We start from the raw sequence: 15,659 nt of genomic DNA, 5'->3' as shown, positions 1-15,659 counted from the left end.
TTTTGTTAAGTAACCACTTTTTGTGTGTACTTATTTTTTTATTTGTACTTATTTTTTTATTTGCAATAAAATAATATAATAAAATATAATATATTATATTCTGCAAATATCAAAAAAAAAAAATGTTTTAAACAATTGTACCTTACGTTCAAAAACAGCGTTGCCCGCGCTAAGCCCCGCCCACTTTAAGATAGCAGTACTACGGTGTTTGCCATTCTACCTTACGATTTTATGGGATTGATACAGGCGAGCCAGTAGCTGGAGCTTCCTGCAAGATTGTGATCTGTTCTCAAGCTTCCTGTGCTCATATCCGAATTTAAGCATGGGGAAGAACAGCAGGAATAATGTGTAACAATCCGCTGATGAGGAAAACGTTGAATCAATCGTAAAATGTTAGTTTCACATTGGTTATTTATGTCGATTTGCGTAGTGAATATGCGTAAGAGCCGCAGGCAGCGGATCAATGTAAATATGTGTATGGTTTGCAAGGCTTATTATTATAAATTGCTCTCTCACTACTCGCATGATCCTTGACGGATATTTTTGGCTTTGCCTGCATGCTCTATATTTAGAGGAAATGACTAAACTGGTCTGATGAGAGTTTTTAAATAAATGAATGTAGGTTATCAGGAGCTCATCTCAAATTGGGACAGATGCAGTGAAAGTCTCCATGCGTTTCTAGGTCATTTTTGGCCTCACTTTTAAATAGGCATTTAAATGCAAACATGACCTGAGTTATGCAAACTGATTTTTGACTTTTTGTTTTCTCTTGTTTCAGTATTTTCATTGACTATGGTGAACAAGACCAAGAAACCGGATCAGATATGAAATCTGTCTCTCATGCTTTTATCCTGGATGGAATCAGTTGATGCGCAGAAAGGCAACTGATCTGGTTCGAGATGATGCCACATCCTCACAGTATCCACTTCCCATCCGATATCCACCTTTATTTATTCCTGGCCTGACCAGAATGGTAACATTTTGGATTTTTGGGAAACTCTGATGTTCAGTGTTCCCCTCTCTCTCTCTTTGAGGTCCTGTCTATCACTTTTGGTATCTTAATACTTTACACATGAGAGCCATAATGCGCATCACCTTTTGTCAGGCTCTAATAACTGGAGCGATAGTTCTGAACTTGTTCATTTTATATTATGTGTCACGAACCCAGCAGCAGATAATGGAGAAACGTCGAGAGCAGGGGAAGGGCTTGAAGAAAGCTTCATTGCCTGTGTCAGGTCTGGGAGCAATGAGTAGCCTGGTGGGTGGAGGTTTGGTTGGAGGCGTTAAAGTGGGAAGCATCGAGGGCAACATGCGAGCTCCCCGTGTGACAGTCCTTGTTCGGGAGTTTGAAGACTTTGAGAACTACGTTCCCGATGTGGCCCGTTCCTTTCTGCGACAGAGACCAGAGTTGCCCTTCTTGGCTGTGGCTGATACTGCACCGTACCCTCCTTTGGCACTTCCAGAGGGAGCACGCCTCCTGGTGTTGTCCCCGAGTCCTGACCAGCCTCCGCAAACTCACCGGCCTGAGTTTAACGTTCAGACTGAGTTCGCTTTGTTGGTTCCAGATGGTGTTGAGCTCGATCATGGCCGACAAGTGGAACGGCTCATCAGGGAGCTCGAAGGTGAGGGTGGCGGGCCGGTGCGACTGGTCGCCGCCCCCGTGCTGACCCGCTCGGCGGTGCAGTGCCTGCACCTGCGGGTTAATCTGCGGGAATGGACCGCAACCTACACTCCTGCAGCTTCGGGGAGCAGCGGTAGCGTTTGCACAGCCCTGCAGGGAGACGCTGTGGTGCTTATTCGTACAGAGGACCTCTTTAATCTTTCGGTTCCTTTGGGGCGCCCCCTGATGTTTTCCTTGTTTGTACAGACGTCTCTGCGAGGCTGGAAAGTCAAGCTGTTAGAAGGACCTTCGTTCTCTGCTGGTCACCGTCCGCTGTTCAGCTCAGCACATAACCAGTGGAAAGCTGACAGTCGGCTGAAAGATGCCACCAGTCACCTCATGCGCAGCTTTGGTATTAAACGCGTGGTGTTGCCAGATGGACGAGATCAGTGGTTTGGTTGCAGCAAGGAGACACCACGATGCTTTGGTACTGTGCGAGACGACACGCCAGAGTATCTTTATTTGGAGCGCTGGACTCCACCTTGTTGCTTGCGCGCCCTCAGAGAGACCACTAAATATGTGATCAACATCCTGGAGAGCTCTGGTGTGCGTTATTGGCTGGAAGGTGGCTCTTTGCTCGGTGCCGCCCGGCACCAAGACATAATCCCCTGGGACTACGACGTGGACTTGGGCATCTACCTGGAAGATATTCCGAATTGCGACTACCTGAAAAATTTGGACTCCGGATCGCTGGTGGATGCCAACGGGTACGTATGGGAGCGAGCGGTGGAGGGCGACTTCTACCGTGTGCAGTACAGTGAAGCTAACCACCTGCATGTGGATTTGTGGCCGTTCTACCCTCGCAACGGAGTTATGACCAAGGACACCTGGACTGAGCACAAACAAGATGTTGAGTTTCCAGAGCATTTCTTGCAACCGCTGGTGCCGATGCAGTTCGCCGGCATCAGCGCTTATGGTCCTAACAACCACCGTGCCTTTTTGGAGCTCAAGTTTGGGGAGGGGGTTATTGAGAACCCTCAGTATCCCAACCCTGGCAAGAAAAAGCTAGACAGGAGTCGCACAACAGGATCGTAGCAGGCAATAATGTTTGGTTTTTGGACTTGAATGAAATCCTTCCATAGACTATCACTGTTAGATTTAACACATACTTGAATGTCAGTATTTTATGCCAGGTTTATTTATTGTGTGTGTTTGTAAAGAAAGTTGTTACTAAATGTATGTAAAATATTAATAAAATCTGATGTTCTTTAAATAACAAATATTTAACACACTGCAGTTTTTTTAAATAAAGATTGACATTATACCATATTAAAGTTGTTAGAGACATAAAAGGTTACACTGGCATTAACGTGTCATCAAAAAATGGTGCTGTTTGCCAAATATTTGGCATGCTATCCGAGAGGAGCACTCCGAGCTTGGAATTTTAGCTTCCCTTCCATAACTTGAATGGGTACCAGCCGAGAGTGAAGCAATGAGGTGGAGGACAGATGCTGCAAAACTGTTGGGACATAAGTGAGGGACGGCTATATATAGAGACCTCTTTGCACTGATTGGTTGGATAACATGACCATTCTCTACCTAACTTTATTTAAATAAACTTTATTATTTGTTTATGTCTGTTAATGTAGATTTAATGTGATGTTGAAAGAGGTAGAAATGTTTGTTTTTTCTGAAATTATATGCTTAGGAACCGCTACTTTTAAAAATAAGCTACCTTTTATGCACTTATTCACTTTATTAATAATACTTGCACAAAATAGTTTTGTATTGGTTATTTTGACTGAATACTTTAAGCACTGTTTTGTAAATATACTTTGTCTGTCTTTATAATATCCTTGTATATTCGGTATGTTTTGGGGACTGGAATCAGTCTTGAGTAGGCCTATCTACTTCAGTTTGTGGCAACTTTTGAAAGTTTATTGTTTTGTTTGAATGTTTATTTGTTTCACATCAATTGTGTTTATGCATGATACAGTTCATTAGGAATATAAATAGAGAGTCGGGCTTGAGTCATTTGGTCAGCAAACATTCAAAAATAACAATCCAGCAGCATAAACAAACACAAAAAATTATTTCTGTATTCACTTGCTGTTTTGTCTTTAAATATTTCTGTGTATTTCGAGTATGTGAAAATAAACCACCACACAGTGTCACTGCTGAGGTTTATATTTGCTGTTCGTGTAAAAAGATGGAAGGAGAAGCATAAATGTAAAATCTGACATAGACCACGAGATGGCGCATTCAGGCTTGTTAGGTTTCAGACAAAAGCTGATATTAAAACATGCTGGTTTCTGAGGTGCAAACCTTTACAGACATTAATTCGTGATTATAAGATTATACAAAATTAAATATATATATATATATAGTCTTATTATACCACTTCAGATTTCAGTACTTTTTCAATGCTTTGTGAAAAATTAATGCATTAAAAGTACAGATATTACCTGAATGCACAATACATGAAAAGTGCTGTTTGACTTAGTTTCAGATGGCATACGGTATGTAGCTTTAAGCGATAATAGTTAGAATTTGACATTCCTTAAAGGCACACTCCACTTTTTTTTTTGAAAATATGCTAATTTTCCAGTTCCCCTAGAGTTAAACATTTGATTTTTACTGTTTTGGAATCCATTCAGCTGATCTCCGTGGCTGGCGGTACCACTTTTAGCATAGCTTAGCATAATCCATTGAATCTGATCAGACCGTTAGCATCGCGCTAAAAAACAACCAAAGTTTTGATATTTTTCCTATTTAAAACTTGACTCTTCTGTAGTTACATCGTGTACTAAACCAATAAAAAATTAAAAGTTGCGATTTTCTAGGCCTATATGGCTAGGAACTATACTCTCATTCTAATGTAAAAATCAAGGACTTTCCTATTGTAACATGACTGCAGGAGGCGCAATGATATTACACAGCAGCCGATAATAGTCCCCTTAGTAACTTTTAATAGCAGTGGACTATTTTCGGGCACTGCGTGGTATCACAACGCCTGCTGCAGCCATGTTGCGGTAGCAAAGTCCTTGACTATTGTGCCAGAATGAGAGTAGGGTTCCTGGCCATATCTGCCTAGAAAGTCGCAACTTCTGATTTTCCGTCGGTCTTAGTACACGATGTAACTACTGAAGAGTCAAGTTTTAAATAGGAAAAATATCAAAACTTTGGTTATTTTTTAGCGCGATGCTTATGGTCTAATCAGATTCAATGGATTATGCTAAGCTGTGCTAAAAGTGCTAGCGCCAGACCCAGAAACTATGATATGCAGGACTGTCAGTCAGTTGCCGTGGGCGGAGCTTTATCAGTGTGATGTCACATTGAGTGCGTTTACATTATGGTTAATAAAATGATAACATGAGGTCATGTAAACTTGTAAAATGGTTTTCTTTTATCGGGGAAAGCCCATAAACGTCATAAGCAAAAACCGATCGGCACAGGTAGTTTTTTGCTCATTACCCCAAATTCGCATTGCACACCTTAACCGGCTTTCTCGCAGTTTTGTGCGCATGAATCCTAATGTGTGAAAGACAAATGTCACACACGGAAGCAAGTGCAAAGTAACGCATAGTCTCGGCTCGACTAAGGCAGTTGGCAGAGAAACTGAAAAAATTAAAGTTCATGTTACATTTATAGGTTCTGCAGGCATGAGAAGAGATACAACAGTATAGCTTAAGACAAATTTCCCATCTGCTTTTTGAATGACTATATGTAATATAGGCGTTGACCAGTGTTGGGGGTAACGCATTACTAATAACGCGCATTACGTAATAATAATATTACTTTTTTGAAGTAATGAGTAAAGTAACACATTAGTTATAAATGTACACATTAATATTTGAGTTTCTTTTTTAAAAAAGTAACGTGAGTTACTTTTCAGTTTAATTAATTCAATTTAAAAATATAATAATGTACTGAATTAAACTGAACATATTAACAGAATTATGCACTCTGTGCGCCTGAGTGGTAACAGTTTGAGTCAGACACGGAGATGGCAGGCCAGAGCTTGACATTTTTCGATCATAAAAACACATGCAATGCCTGAAAGAGATCAAGCCTCAGCCAAGTAACGCAAAAGTAACTTAAAAGTAATGCAAGCATTACTTTAAATGAAAAGTAACTAAGTAACGCAATTAGTTCCTTTTTTGGGAGTAACTTAATATTGTAATGCATTACTTTTAAAAGTAACTTTCCCCAACACTGGCGTTGACATCACTGCCTGTGAGAAACCTGACAAATCTCCAAATCCAACGTAAACGCAGTTTTCTGCATAGCCGGTTTATTGATTTGCATGTAAACGCCCGAAACAGTTTTCTATAATAAGCAGATTTTAGATAGTTATCCACTTATTATGTGCATGTAAACATGCTCACTAATGAGACTGCATTGGTTTAATGAGGATTATAAAAGAAAAGGTGGTTGTGTTCACACACCTCCAACACACATTTATGTCAAAACACCTTGTAAAAGTGGATTTTGCATTATAGGTGCCATTTAACTAACTAAACCTCAGGACGGTGGAAAACTTTTACAAGACAACTACTTTAATGATCAAGTTCAAACAAGCTTTTTTTAACAGTGTATGGCATACATAATTTTACATATCTCACCTTAGGTCCCAAGTGAAATCCAGGTGTGCCTGAAAAACGTATATAAACTTTGAACAAACTCCGTTTCATCATAAGAATAAGTCCAAACCAAACTTGATTTACCGTACTCAAATTTTATTCGCAGTCAGTGTGGAGTACATTCAATGGTTCTCTTATAAGTTCTTTGGCTCCATTGATGACATCATTACACAACTACTTATGACACAATCACCCCAAAAACTTTCACACATATACGCATCACTGGGGCGGCTACACATGAGCCACCTGGAATGATAAACCTTACTTTACATACTTCAGGCTTATTATACACATTTAAAAGACATGTTACTTAAGGAGTGATTTGATACCATACATCTTGAGAACTAACTTAATAAAATGGAAATGTGAGGAGACTTCTGATTAGTGCACCAAACTTCGTACAAGTATGTCAGGAAATCATCAAGAAAAAAATTATTTTCAGCTTTGGTCTGTTTTAACCACTCACTGTTCGATCGCATGACAATCTGTTATGAACGAATAAAACCGGGCTTCTCCTCAGTGTTTTTTTAAAAGTGACAAACATTTGGTCAACATACACAGTAAAAACACTGGCAACTTAACCCCGGTGGCCCACACTTTGCTTTAGCTGGTGTTTATAGATTACACTTTTACAAAGCATTTCTGTACAAAAAGTAGAATAAGTAATCCAGTCCGGTTAAACAGTCACCCAGTAAAAGTTGTTCACAGAACATATTCTACAAGTTTTCTCCTTATAAAATGAACTATCCTCAAAAGACATATTTGTGCTCCTCTTACTATAAAACACACACACAAAAAGTCAAGAACCAAAAGAAAAATGCTGTATACTTCATTGAAACAAAAGATAAGTTGATTTTTCATTAAAACAAACTTTGCAACAGTATGATTTTATCACATGAATTCATTAAGCCAACATTAAACACACATTTTAAAACCTTAAACGCTTAAGACAAACTTAAACTCGGTGTATGCAAAACCAGTCAGTTATGGGGGAAAAAATTCTGCCAAATCATACTTTATATACAACATGACTCTCCGACTCCCGATACCAGCCAGACTTCATGCACTAATCTCTCTTAAAATGGATCATTTGGGATTTTTGTTTGCATTGCAGTCAGTTGCTTATCACCACGCAGACCAGTGCACGGTGTACTCGTTCACCTTTCCACAAGCTTATCCATCAGCCTTGAAACTTTGCACATGACCCATATATTATTATTATTCCACTTGCTTTATGCATGTGACCTTCGAGTGCAACACAAATCTGCTATCTGTATGCAAATACACAGGAGGAGCGAATGATCTGAAGGTATGGTTGTGAGTTTTAAAGGGAGTCAGAGGTTTAAGTGAACGAGGTATTTATTATACATCACGCTACCCGGAAACGTTTTTGGTTTGTTTAAGGAGCTCTTTGGGCATTAGCTTATAAAATCTATAACTTCAATCATAAATATAAGGGCTTTTAAATAAAAAGGAGTTTATGCAGTCCTGGAGATAATAAAAAAAAGATTTAAAACGGCTTAGGAGTGACAAGAAGGAACAAAACAGCATCTAATAAATAATCGTTCAAGCATTTTTCCAAGATCCAACTCTTTGCACATTTTGGCAAACTCCTTTTAAAAAGAATTGGACATAGAGGAGGGTCAAAAGGTTTTAGTCTTGTCCTAATCTAGTCCTGCATCAGTCTCATGGCCTCTTCTGTAGATGCGGGAGATCGAGCAGACAAGGAAAGTTTGTGTGTAAATACTGTGCAAGTTTACATGACCGATTCCTTTTCACCGTTTTCCCTTCTCCCCATCAGCGGAAAACTTTCTGGCTTTTCTTCCTCCACTTGCACATTTTTAAGCTCCGCCTCGTTTTTACTGGCCGTGCGATCCACGAAATGCTGCAGGAGACCTGCTCCGAACGCATCCCCTTCAACGTTGAGCACAGTACAGGTGCGGTCACTAGATGATAAGAAAAATGTGTGTCAAAAGCGTTTAATTTCTTAGTTATTAACAAGAAACTCATGTAAACCATCCGAATCAGTTACTCACACAAGCCAGTCTACAGCCAGGATGAGGGACAGATCGTTGGTGGGAAGTCCCACTGCTTCCAAAATGATAGCGAGTGTCAGCACTCCTCCGGCTGGGATACCAGCAGCTCCCACACTGGACGCTGTGGCGGTCACTCTGCAAAAAGTTGAAGATGTTGAAAAACAAATGGGGAACAAATTCATTTCAACCAGTCACAGCAGTGTAATGGCCAATGAACTTACAGGATGGTGATGACCTGGACGAAGTTCAGCGAGACTGAATTAAGCTGAGCGATGAAGACCGCAGCTACGCACTGGAAGCAGGCGGCTCCGTCCATGTTAACGGTGGCTCCGATGGGCAGGATGAAGCGGCTGATGTGTTTGGAGACGCCATTGTTCTCCTCCACACATTTCATCATGAGGGGTAGCGTGGCAGAACTAAACAGAAAAGCGTACGGTCCATGACATGAGATAAAATAAGATGATCAAACTATTTTAAACATGTAAAGAAATCAAATCTACTGGACCAGTCTTTGACAGTAACAGAATTGACACTTTGAATCGTCATATTTTGGTAAACGATTCTTGATCAGAACCGACTAACAAACTGCTTATATTTACCTAGAGGAGGTTCCGAATGCAGTGGCCAGAGCCGTAAGCAATCCCAGCAGGAAAGTGTAAGGATTCTTTCGTGTGATCACGAAATAAATCAACGGAAGAACAAGCAACCCGTGGATGGCGTGGCCGATCACACAGCAGGCGATGTACTTGCCCAGGCTGGCAAACAGCAAGCCGACATCCTCCATTTCCACAATCTTTCCTGCAACCAGGAACATGATACCCAGTGGTGCATACCTTCATGATGAGAATGAAGAATGAGGAGATGAGAATGGCTTGTGAGGTATGGAAACGCAAAAAAACTAAAATGACAGCATGTGATGCATATGAATTTCCATACCACATGATCCAGGACACCAACACCATGGTTGCCTCATTAAAAGAGTTGAAGAACTTAATCAGGATCTCTCCTTCCTCTCCGAGTTTCCGCAGGGCCACTCCGAACACCATGGCAAACACGATGAGTCCCAAAATGTTCATCCCGTCCACATCTGTGCCAATTGGAACCTATAAACAGAGACAACTGATTAATCATCTGCATTTATAGACTGCTAGAATAAAAAAAATAAGTAAACTAAAGTAAATTTGGGATTTGAACCTTTTCCAAAGAGAAGTTGGTTGAGTTTGTGTCGTTCTTCACTAATTTGTACCCAGTGGTATACTGTGATGGAGAAGAAATGTCATGAGCGATCACGTCTGACATACACCACACTCAGTCAAATCTTAAAATATCAAACAACACTTACTGACTGAAAGGCAGCAGCGACCAAGTTAGATGGGAAGATGTTTCTAAAAAATAAACAAAAGGGAAAAGGATGAATGCACCTACTATACTCTAAAACATGTGACATGGTAACAATAAAATAACTCATTTAGCCTTATATTCCTTCATTAATGCAAGTATGGTGAGATTAAGCACACTTTTGATATGATATCTGCCATGATAAACTATTTGCTGTTTGCATTATTTTTGCCACAATTTGCACAATGAGAGTATAAATAAATTACATTTTTGCAATTGCAGGGCTCAAAATTGCAACCATTTTGGTCACATATGCTCCTGAAATTAAATTGGTGCAACCTCAGTATATATTTCGAAGCATTTGTGCGAGTCCAAATGATTGTTGTGGTGCGACCTGTTTTAATTTCTTTACAGAAAAATTAAACAAACAATTTAACTTTACACGAATGACTCAGTTTTGTGTTTTTAGCACACAAATACATGAAGTTCATATTCAGAGGCTGAGCTGCTGTCAGTTCACGCAGATTTCATTGTTTCACTGAGAAATGCGACCGTCAAATACACACCGACAACCCATAAAAATAAACGTCTGTTAAACGTAATGAAATTGACATAAATATTTTAACTATTCTATAGCAAAATCTTCTTTTAAAATAATTAAAATAATGGTTTTAAATGACTTTTATTTCTTAAATAATAATAATAAATAAATAACCTCAAAATATTTGTACGTTAGTTTTTAATTTAAACAAAGCTTGGTTATGCAGCGCTGTGACAAAAATAAAAATAATGTTTTGATGAAAATTAATCGATTTTTTTTGTATTTTAGTTTGATTGCTCAAGTTGTGATGCTCCTAAATTTTTGCTGGTGCTCCTAATTTTTTAATATGAAAGCACCAGTGCAACCTAGAACCTACTAAAAAAGTTAATTTCGAGCCCTGCATTTGGCACTTTTATGCAAAGCGATTTAAGCCAGGAGTAGTCGAACATACGCAGACAGTCGAACGCACAACCCTGCAAAGCATAGTTTATTCGACTTGTACGTGTACATAGACATTCGGCGCATGCGCATTGCCACAAAAAACAACGAACCTTCTGGGCTACTACATTCTCCTATATGTGCATACACGACCTACTACGCATACAAATTACATGCGTTTACAAAAATACAGCAGTGCGCGTTCAGTGTACGAACCCTTGCATATGCGTAAAAACGGCACTATACATCTAGCTTTAGGGGGGTTCACATTTTGCATCTAAAACCGTGCAGAAAACGTGACCAGACCGCTTTCCTCCTTTTTTCCAATGCAGCATTATAAAAATTTAAGTATTTTAACTTACTGTGGCACCTTAAAAAAAGGAGCGTGCGTTTGAGATAAATGCGCTTGCGCTTGTCTACATTCAAAAAATAACGTTTTTGAGCACGCAAAAAAAAGTGAAATGTGAACCGCCCCTTACAGTGCATTACAAGGTTTTATTTTTATCAGTATGTGTGTTCCCTGGGTTTGAACCCATGATCTTTTGCGCTGCCACCAAGCTATACGGGAGCACAATACTACATTAACGTTGTTATTGAGGTGATTATGTATCAAAATTGTTATACAGTTTTAAGGCCGCGCCACCCATCTCTTCGCCCTGCCCTATATCCCCTGCAAGGAACGGTCGGGCACTAGGACCTGTCTGGTGAATGGATTAATGAAAAGCACAGATGTGTATATAGGAATATTCCAGCATCCCTGACCTTTATATCCTTTTAATAAAACAGAGGAAATCTCCAATCTAATGGAATGATAATCCTGATGTGCTCCCTTCTACCAAGGACATCAGAGCTTGACATTTCCAAAAAAATAAGCTACCAATCAAATCAAATCTGGAATTTGTTGCTCGCAAGAACCTTTCAAATGCTTTCATCTACTGAAAGCAAAGCCTAGAAAGTCTATGGAGATGACGGTTATTACAAGATTATACCGGCAAAGCAAGACGAGACTGGATCTTCTGACAGGTCAGATCTCTCCTTTGCAACAGGCAGTGTCCCAGCAGGTTGCTGCCAAGAACTTGTCTAGATGCCAAGGGCATACATTTCCCTCCTCAAATTTTCCTTCGTCTGAACATTTAGAAAGGAAATAGCTGCACCCAAGATCATTCCAAAATGCTTTAAACAATGTTAACACCACACCAAAAGGGTGTCTGGGGTACATGCTTATTAAAAAGCACTGGAAAAACCAGTTCATCACAATTGGTTAAAGGACGCATACGGTGATGTCACAACTGCATTGAAATTGCAGTGCACTGGATCATCTTGGTCCAGCAGTTGTTATTTGGTTAGTATTTATAAACTCTGTGACTCATTACATTCCATGTAAGTTTGAGAGGCGTACTGGAAGTTCCTGTTCTCCATGACCGTGGCATTTAAAGAAATAGTTCACCAAAACATATACATTTCTCTTATATTTTACGCATCCTCATATTATCCCAGATATACATGACTTCCGTTTGTAAGCTAAACATAAATAATTGCATATTAAAATACCATGTTAACTTTCACGGGAGTAAACATGTCAAAGCTCCTAAAAGCACATCCATCAATAGAGTAATAAAAACGACACCCCGCCATTTTTACATTTGTCACACAGATGTGTTTGTTTACATTTCAGTTTTACTACATAAGCTCAAAATATGAAGTTCTCTCACAAACGTAACATTTCAAATTTTTAAACATCATTAGCTACTTGTTGGAGTTAGATCTCCTATTTAGAAGAAAACATGACAGAATTTTAATATAAAATTATTTGTTTGTGCTTATCTGAAGGAGGAAGTCATATGCATAAGGGATAGCATGAGGAAAACTAAGTAAATGGCGAGGGAATTTTCATTTTCCGGAAAACTTATGCCTTAACAGCGAGACACGTCTAACCAGGAATGCAGGTATTTCATTGGAGTTTAGACAGACGTGGCACATCACACACCCGGAAAAGCATTCTTTAAAGTCTTATCTTACATATGGTTTGTGGACATACAATAATGGTTACGGTAAAAGTTCCTCCAAAAGACTTAATCCCATCTCAAACAAAAACACACTGTATCTACAAAAAGGTAATGTGTCCTGTAGTAACATATGGTTAACCCAAACTGATTTTTTACACATAAAAAGTTCATTATAGCAGAATGTCCAAGCAATTGTCCATCAGAAGAGCATGCACAAACAAACAACTCCGCTAAAATAAGAAGGCTCCACAACAGTCTTTGTGGTTTTAATGGTAACGAAGATAAAGAATGACCCATTGAGATGACCCTTTGACGGGTGACAAAACAACATTAGCTGCCTAATGAACCCTAGATCTATTGTGCAGCATGCACGCAGGCATGTCAGCATGAGTGTGCACGTGTGCTCCGCCCTCATAACATACAGCCTCATAAACTTCCCATGGAGACGTAACAAAAAAAGTGTCTACGTTTGCCTTTCAAGTAAAGGTGCGCTAATGACGTTTTATTGCCTTTGAATAGTGATCTGTATCCTGGAGAACTAGTCATAAATTACATCAAAAACATTAAAGGGATAGTTGACCCAAAAATAAAAATTCATCATTTACTTACTCTCATTTTGTTACAAACCTGTATAAATGTCTTTGTTCTCATGAACACAGAGGAAGATAATTTGGTGAATTTTTGTAACCAAACCGTATTCTTTTATCCTATTATAATATATATATATGTGAATGGGGTTCAACATGAACGATTTGGTTACAAACATTCCTGAAAATATCTTCATTTGTGTTCATCAGAACAAAACGTAATAAAATATACAGGTTTGTAACGTAATGAGAGTGAGAAAATGATGACAGAATATACATTTTTTTGGGTGAACTACATGCAAATTATTTTAAGCTTTGTGTTTTATGCCATGAGATTTCTATACATTTACGTTCGCAAGCTCACAATGACTAGAATAGTTGATGTGATGTTTGCTATCTGTCTGTCATAGTTTTTGTTCATGGTTTTTTGTTTTGAGGGTATTTGAGGACACAATGTTCTTTTGGTGGAATTTAATGGCTTTTAATGGGATAAATTCCAAAGCCCATCCCATGAAACTTTCTTCCTGACTAGAAGAGATACTCTTTTTGTTTAAATGAACTGAATCAATCACATTTCCATCCATCGGTAAAGCGGACGCACTGCATCCTCTTCCGAGCGGATTATCTACGTCAACACGCCACGCGCATCTGATGCAACAGAAGTCTCAGTTTACAGCAAGCGCGGGTCAACGTCACATCGGCTTTCGTGTCGTCATTTTCCGCGTGCGTTTTCCCAGAACCCGGTGTTTAAACAACTACCAACCATAAAGTTAACAGGACAAAAACACAATGCTGCTAAATAAATGTACTTTTATTACTATGGTACGAGTTTAAAATATAAAAAAAATACATATTTTCATTAAATATGGGACCATATGGCAATTTCACTCCTGACTATTTTGTCTCTAGCGCATATATTTTTAGATAGATTACAGACACCTTTTAACTACTTTAACGGAAAAAATAACAAACGTATCTACCCATTGTTGATAATCTTAATATTCCTGTTTGGCTACAAAGTTAAGACTATCAATTTTACACCATTCCCAAAGCATTATGTTATAAATACTCGTTGGTTTAAACGAAACTTGATACATTAAAGGGTTTGCGAGCGTATGAATAAGTAATTGTGAACACGTGTTCAATGGATAGTTTTGCGCGCCCAATGACATCACGTTGGCGACTTACCTTATCAAGTCTAAAAATGAGTCGATGACTTCTTTGGCCTCAGGGACACCGCTATCGTCCAGTGTGTTTAGTTTAGATATGCTCTTCCCATCACTGGTTGCCCCGGGTTGGATGATTAAAGCCATAATAACGCCGATGGCAGAGGCGAGCAGCGTGGTGACCAGGAAGAAAAGCATTGCCCAGCCGCCCAGCTTACCCAGGGCTTTAGGGTCAATGCTGGCAGCCCCTGACACCAGACTGCAGACCACCAGAGGAATGATGATCATTTTGAGCATACGGATCAACAATTCACCCGGGAATCCGAAGTAGATGACCTGCGTCCGGCTCAGCCCGGCGCTCCGTACGCCCAGTCCGATGAACACCCCCACAATGACAGCTGCCACTGTCAGGATAACCAGCAGATTGGCCATAGCGATACGTTTGAGCCTCTGCCCGGTGGTCTCCGGATCTTTCTGCTTCCTGGTCGGGTTGTCCAGGTGCGCTTCACCGTTGGGAGTCTTTCCATCCATGGAGATCACTGCTTCTGCCATTACGCGATCAGATGAGTGTTTTCCGTCCGTAAGGACTCCTGAGGTTACAGTGTTGTAAAGTTTTATAAATCTTTGGTTTGTGCTGGGTATCCGTGTTCTCTTTTGTGCCGGCAGCGTGGAAATGGCTGTGTGTAAAAACGCGCTGTTAAGTAGCCTTGTGGAAGGAGTTGCCGACGTAAAAAGAGTGGGCGGAGTTTTTAATGCAAACGAGGGTGACTGGCACTGAATTTAAGCCTGTTTGACTTGAAGCCTCCCCTGATTATCCACCCACTCACAATTTTTGCCCAATTAAATATTTAAGAGCTTGTCATAACTGGAAATAATTGTTATAAAAATAACCACACACTAAGAAATAGCTTGTTTTGTCTTATTATAAATAGTTTTAAGTCATCTTGTGCCCCCCTTGAAAGTCTATTGAACCCCCTTAGGCTCCATCCCCCTGGGTCAGAAATACTGATATAGGACATAAATTTTTTTATTAATTAATTAATGAGTTAATTAATTACGTGCTGGGATATTTTCAATTAGTGTTGTGTCAAAAAGATGGGAAAACATGTGCTGGGTTGAATAAACCCAAAATGTTGTGTTTTTAATCCATTGTTAGATCAAATGTTCTGGGTTAATTTAACCCAACGGCTGGGTTTGTCACTTTTTGACCTAACGTTGGGATTGAAAATAACCCAGTATTTGTTATTAGTTCGAATTGTAATTAAAAAAAAAAAAAAATGGCACAGTTGTCAACCTAAGAACCT

General features: G+C 39.5%; 2 protein-coding genes across 2 annotated transcripts; one reads left to right on the top strand and one right to left on the bottom strand.

Moving 5' to 3' along the window:
- Positions 1-211: 211 nt before the first annotated feature.
- Positions 212-3,844, top strand: fkrp (fukutin related protein). Its single transcript, XM_055196011.2, has 2 exons — positions 212-392; positions 779-3,844. The coding sequence occupies exon 2, from the start codon at positions 1,073-1,075 to the stop codon at positions 2,693-2,695; it is 1,623 nt and encodes a 540-aa protein (XP_055051986.2). The 5' UTR covers positions 212-392; positions 779-1,072; the 3' UTR covers positions 2,696-3,844.
- Positions 3,845-6,322: 2,478 nt separating this feature from the next.
- On the bottom strand, positions 6,323-15,236 carry slc1a5 (solute carrier family 1 member 5). Its single transcript, XM_055196010.2, has 8 exons — positions 14,378-15,236; positions 9,622-9,664; positions 9,474-9,536; positions 9,216-9,382; positions 8,879-9,112; positions 8,501-8,695; positions 8,280-8,414; positions 6,323-8,189 (listed from the first exon to the last, which is right to left on the bottom strand). Exons 1-8 carry the CDS (start codon positions 14,905-14,907, stop codon positions 8,000-8,002), a joined length of 1,557 nt encoding a protein of 518 aa, XP_055051985.2. The 5' UTR covers positions 14,908-15,236; the 3' UTR covers positions 6,323-7,999.
- Between the last annotated feature and the right edge of the window lie 423 nt (positions 15,237-15,659).

Source organism: Misgurnus anguillicaudatus, chromosome 24, assembly GCF_027580225.2.
Source record: "Misgurnus anguillicaudatus chromosome 24, ASM2758022v2, whole genome shotgun sequence".
Classification (NCBI taxonomy): Eukaryota; Metazoa; Chordata; class Actinopteri; order Cypriniformes; family Cobitidae; genus Misgurnus; species Misgurnus anguillicaudatus.
The sequence above is the reverse complement of the archived record's forward strand: the minus strand, read 5'-3'. Positions and strand labels throughout refer to the sequence as shown.

What these genes read in the sequence shown, in the direction of transcription:
- fkrp (XM_055196011.2), top strand. Translation starts at nt 1,073, where the DNA reads ATGAGAGCCATAATGCGCATCACCTTTTGTCAGGCTCTAATAACTGGA.
- slc1a5 (XM_055196010.2), bottom strand. Translation starts at nt 14,907, where the DNA reads ATGGCAGAAGCAGTGATCTCCATGGATGGAAAGACTCCCAACGGTGAA. An exon ending in TCATTTTTAGACTTGATAAG is followed by an intron (nt 9,665 to 14,377) that starts GTAAGTCGCCAA and finishes TTTATTTTTTAG; the next exon opens with AAACATCTTCCCATCTAACT. An exon ending in CCAACTTCTCTTTGGAAAAG is followed by an intron (nt 9,383 to 9,473) that starts GTTCAAATCCCA and finishes CTCTGTTTATAG; the next exon opens with GTTCCAATTGGCACAGATGT.